Genomic DNA, 5,936 nt, shown 5'->3' with positions numbered 1-5,936 from the left:
TACTAATTTACCATGGTTACATGATAAATTAAGGTAAAACAACACATTTCTATAAATATGAAATAATTTAACTTTAAAATTTTTGGTTTATCTTTATTGCCGTGATATTATAGTAACACAAATGGCACGCCATGTCTAAGATTCTAAGTCTTAAAATATCTTTTTTCTTTCATAAATTTCGTGCACAACCAAGTAAATTCACATAAAATGACATGAACGAAGTATTTCTGTTGCAGTAAACTAATGGTAAAGTAAGTTAAAAAAAATTAAAGAATTAAATGTTTAAAATCACTCCGTTCCAAAGTGGGCGCGAATTTGAATTAGTCCAACTCCAAAACTCTAAGCGCGAGAAACCCGTTGTGTGTTTGCCCTTTTAGGTTATTTTCAAATTTACTCCATATCAAAATAGGCACGAATGTGAATTAGTCTAACACCAAAACAAGTATCTCAGGACGAGAAACCCGTTATGTGTTTTTTTTTTTGATTTCAAAATTATAGAAGTAAATGTTCAAATTCACTCCACTCTAAAATTGGCACGAATCTAATTAGTCAGACTCCACAGCAAGTATCTAAGGGCAAGAACCCGTTGTCTTTTTTTTTTGGTGGGGCATGGGGGGGGGGGGGGGTTCAAAATTAAAGAAGTAAACGTTCAAATTCATTCCACTCCAAAGTGGGCGCAAATCTAATTAGTCAGACCCCAAAATAAGTATAAAAGGCGGAGAAACCTGTGGTTGTTTTTATTTTTTATTTCTTGGGCTTTTTCTTGGCTTTCTTTTTTCCTTATTGTGTGGTTACAATTCTACTTAGAATCCATTCATCCATTGTCTTCTCTCCCCAAATCTCTCCTTTATCCTAAACACAAATTGTTTATTTCCTACATAAACCTCATTTTCTCCTAACAGTCTCCAACCCCACTTCACTTTTCTCCCTTCTACCTCTCTTCCACCAATCAAAATGTTAAACGCCAAATATTCTAAAAATATGTGAGAGTGATTACTACAGGAAATTATAACTGGCACGTATGTGAAACTAAAAATATGAGTGAAGCTTGCATAATTCAAAAAGAAATTTTTTGATTGATAGTACCACGGTTTTAAGGTTTCATAACAATTGAGTTGATAACATTTTTATATTTTAATTTTAATTTATATTTCAATCAAATATTAATAAAATATTTAGGCATAAATTTTAATATTTTTAGATATATATTATGTAAAATTAGTATAGGATACACGTGCAACGCACGTGCCACAACACTAGTAGTAACACAAATGACACGACATGCCTAAGACATAAATTTCAAAATATCTTATTTCTTTCTTAAATTTCTTGCAAATCGAGTAAGTTCACATAAAATGAAATGGACGAAATATATTTTTGTGTATTATCATTAGTCGGACTCCAAAACAAGTAGCGTCTTAGCGAGAAACCCGTTGTGTGTTTATTTTTTGGGTTGCAAAATTAAAGGAGTATGGATTCAAGTTTTAGGAGCAATGTTTCATTAAATATTAACGAGGAAACAAATATGAAATTTCTATTTTGTTGATGTCGTAGCCTCGAGAAAATCAGTCCATATACTAAATCATACTAATTTACCATGGTTACATGATAAATTATGGTAAAACAACACATTTCTATAAATATGAAATAATTTAACTTTAAAATTTTTGGTTTATCTTTATTGCCGTGATATTATAGTAACATAAATGGCACGTCATGTCTAAGATTATAAGTTTTAAAATGTCTTTTTTCTTTTGTAAATTTTGTGCACAGCCAAGTTCACATAAAATGACATGAATGAAGTATTTCTATTGCAGTAAACTAATGGTAAAGTAAGTTACAAAAATTAAAGAATTAAATGTTTAAATTCACTCCATTCCAAAGTGGGCGCGAATCTGAATTATTCCAACTCCAAAACTCTAAGAGGGAGAAACCCGTTGTGTGTTTGCCCTTTTAGGTTATTTTCATAATTTACTCCATTCCAAAATAGGCACGAATGTGGATTAGTTGGACTGCAAAACAAGTATCTAAGCACAAGAAACCCGTTATGTATTTTTGTTTTGATTTCAAAAGTATAGAAATAAATGTTCAAATTCACTCCACTCTAAAGTTGGCACGAATCTAATTAGTCAAGACTCCACAACAAGTATCTAAGTGCGAGAACCCCGTTGTGTTTTTGTTTTTGTTTTTTGGGGTTTCAAAATTAAAGAAGTAAACGTTCAAATTCATTACACTCTAAAGTGAGCGCAAATATAATTAATCAAACCCCAAAATAAATATAAAAAGCGGAGAAACCTGTGGTTATTTTTATTTTTTATTTCTTGGGCTTTTTCTTGGCTTTCTTTTTTTCCTTATTGTGTAGTTACAATACTACTTAGAATCCAGTCATCCATTGTCTTCTCTCCCCCTAAATCTCTCCTTTACCCTAAACACAAATTATTTATTTCCTACATAAACCTCATTTTCTCTAACAGTCTCCAACCCCACTTCACTTTTCTCCCTTCTATCTTTCTTCCACCAATCAAAATGCTAAACACCCAAAAATTCTAAAAAAAAAAAAAAAAAAAAAAAAAAAAATCCCTTGGAAACTCTAATTGAAATTGGCCTAAATCTTGTAAAAATGAGATTTTGATAAAGGTTTTATATAGTTTATTGAGGTTCTTGATTTTTTGCTTTAATGGCTGATAACCTTTTATGTACAGAAACAGAAAGTATTTGTTTTGATGATCTTGATTCTTTGACTATAAGTCAACAGAACAATGAAATTAACAGTAAAGATTTGAGCTTTACCAACAATGGTAGATCAGAGCCATTGATTGATATGCCAAGTTTAAGTGAAGAGAGTTTTGGTTTTATGGTTCAAAGGGAAATTGAATTATTGCCTAAAGATGATTATTTGATGAGATTGAGAAGTGGAGAGTTGGATTTGAGTGTGAGAAGAGAGGCTCTTGATTGGATTTGGAAGGTGTTTTTAATTGGTCTTTAATAAACTCTTAAATCAATTGAATCATATAATCATTTATTTGGTTTCCCTTTACAACATTGAATTGTTTCATTGAGTATGTTGATTGCTTTTGTTAATATTATGATTGCTCATTAAGGTTGTAGGAAGAATATTTACTGTTACTTCTATTAATAATTTTTAACAACTCCTGTTTGCATTGATTTGTTCTAATTCTTTTGCTATTTTGGAAAATGCTGATTTTCTCATTGAGTTTCAGTTTTTTTTTTTCTGCCTTAAAATGGAGTTTTCCATCTTTGATGTATTTTTCATGGTGTTAGTAGATTTCCTTGATTCTGCTTTGGAAAGTACTTTGAATTGGAGATCACATTTAATCTTTAAGTGATAAAAAATTTGATCGATCATCGATTATATCGTCCACGATATAATCGATGATCGATACTTTGAATATTGGACGATATAATCGATGATAGATCGATTTTTTTAGCACTTCAAGATTAAATGTGATCTCTTTGTGTATGTTCACTATTTATATGATGTCCTAATTTGTTTTAGTAGGAAATGCACATGAGAATTCTGCTATACTGATATGCTGATTTGGGTTTTGTGTCTTGTGCCTTGCAGGCTCATATGCACTATGGATTTGGAGAGCTGAGTTTTTGTTTATCGATAAATTACCTGGATCGGTTTCTGTCTCTATATGAAGTGCCTGTAAGTTCACCATTTTGTTCAGTTTTTGTCAGCATTTTGCTCACAGAGTTTGAAGTTTGAATGCTAACTGATAGTCTGCATTCTGCTAATTTTAATTTCTTGGATATATAGAGAAGTAAAACATGGGCAGTCCAATTGTTAGCTGTGGCATGTCTATCACTTGCAGCCAAAATGGAGGAGATTAATGTTCCTTCGACTGTTGATTTGCAGGTAATGAAGATTTTTGTTCAATCTTTATCTATGTTGCTCGGGCCCTTCAAGAATGTTGACATGTGCATGTCGGATCCTCCAAAAGTAGTGCTTTTTTTGAGGATCTGACACTAATGCGACAACATTCTTGGAGAGTCCACATAGTTCTTTAAATGTTTGTCATGTTAACAGTTTATATTTTCTTGAACTAGATTATGTAGTAAATCTTGAGTTTGTGGAACAGGTGGGGGATCCCAAATTTATGTTTGAAGGCAAAGTTATACAAAGAATGGAACTTTTGGTACTAAGCACATTGAATTGGAGAATGCAAGCTTATACACCTTGCACATTCATAGATTATTTTGTAAGAAAGATGAATGGTGATCAAATCCCATCAAGGCCTTTGATTTCTAAATCAGTGCAATTGATATTAAGCTCCATTAGAGGTTCTTAACCTCACTCTAATTGCTTTTTATTGTACTATATGGTCCTAAATTCTACTAGTGTTTGACAAGTGCTTTTGGTTGGGAAATTGAATGCAGGCATTGATTTCTTGGAATTCAGGTCTTCTGAAATTGCAGCAGCAGTGGCAATATCTGTTTCAGAGGAAATGCAAGCAAAAGATATTGACAAGGCAATGCCCTGTTTCTTCATACATGTACAAAAGGTAAATTTTGTGGGGTGCCCCACTGAAATACAGTCATACCTATCTATAACAAAGTTGTTTGTCCCAATATTTGTTAGGTCGATATAGAGAAATACTGTTATAAATAACATATAATATTCTAACATAACATGAAAAATCTGTTCCATAAAAGATTTGACCGTTATACTGAAATGTTGTTACAGAGGATGACTACTATTACATAGAGGTAGATTTTTCTTTTGTTCTAGATTCTTGAGGCAATAATTTACAACAACTCTGTTTATTGATTTAACTTCTGCGGGGTTCCCTTCTTTTTTAAAAAAAATTGGAATTTTGCAGGGCAGAGTGATGAAGTGTCTTGAACTGATTCAAGATTTGACCACTGCTACTACTACTATTACCACTGCCTCAGTTCCATCACCTCAAAGTCCCAATGGAGTGTTAGAAGCTGCATGCTTGAGCTACAAAAGTGATGAGAGCACAGTTGCATCATGTCCACCAGATACTAAAAGGAGAAAACTTGACACATCTTTAGAGGAGGGTACTTGAGAAAAGTTAGTGAATCTTGGAATTTTGCCCCTTTTTTAAAATTACCACACCTCCAAATCCAATCAATTTTGGCCAAATGGAAGATTTGCTGTGGAGGTAAGGGTGTGGGGGAGGGGGGTTCCATGCTTTTAGCATGAAAAGGATTGTCACCAGCTGTTAATAACATTTTGAGTTGTCAACAACCATAGTAATAGGAGGTTGTGAGGGGTAAGATGGAATTTTGAAAAGGGCCATCTATTAAATACTTGTTTTCTTATTTATCTTTTATGGGTTACTTTTGTAGTTTCAAATTAAGACATATACAGTGAAAAACAGTAAGAAAGGGCAAAAAAAGAGAATAAAAGGAAGTGGAGGCTAAGTAGATGATAATATTGATTTATTAGTTCTATTTATAGAGAAAATAATACTTCTTCATGGTACTCCATATACCTAACTTTTCTTGGGATAAGTACTCTGAGTAGGTGTTAAGGAGAAGACAAATCCTGATTCTATTTCAAGAAGACATTTTGTACTTGAATTAATTTTATGTCTATAATGGTGGCAATGTCTTATACCAACTCCTGTATTAGAATGACATGACATGATCAAGATCACAAATTTTTAATGTTGAATATTTACCTAATGGTGTTCAAAGTCCATCTTTATTAAAGTCAAATACTATCTTAATGACACTTTTATCAGAATTACATGACTTTTTTTGAAACACTGTAAACATTATCATTAACAAGCAAAAACATAACCTTAAGAGCTCATAATTCGACATGCCACCTTCTAGGATGAGTGTTGTGCAGACTAGCTCCCAACAAATTAAAGAAATCTAATTACACTTTCAGCTTTTGCAAAAACTCTACATCTGTAAGCTCTTTTAGATGAACTAAG

General features: G+C 32.4%; 1 protein-coding gene across 1 annotated transcript; it reads left to right on the top strand.

Moving 5' to 3' along the window:
• Positions 1-2,398: 2,398 nt before the first annotated feature.
• On the top strand, positions 2,399-5,666 carry LOC132068490 (cyclin-D4-1-like). Its single transcript, XM_059462094.1, has 6 exons — positions 2,399-2,965; positions 3,587-3,673; positions 3,785-3,883; positions 4,107-4,308; positions 4,405-4,529; positions 4,848-5,666. The coding sequence occupies exons 1-6, from the start codon at positions 2,678-2,680 to the stop codon at positions 5,055-5,057; spliced, it is 1,011 nt and encodes a 336-aa protein (XP_059318077.1). The 5' UTR covers positions 2,399-2,677; the 3' UTR covers positions 5,058-5,666.
• The last annotated feature ends 270 nt before the right edge of the window (positions 5,667-5,936 follow it).

Source organism: Lycium ferocissimum, chromosome 8, assembly GCF_029784015.1.
Source record: "Lycium ferocissimum isolate CSIRO_LF1 chromosome 8, AGI_CSIRO_Lferr_CH_V1, whole genome shotgun sequence".
Lineage (NCBI taxonomy): Eukaryota > Viridiplantae > Streptophyta > Magnoliopsida > Solanales > Solanaceae > Lycium > Lycium ferocissimum.
This window is presented reverse-complemented; position numbering and strand designations above follow the sequence as displayed.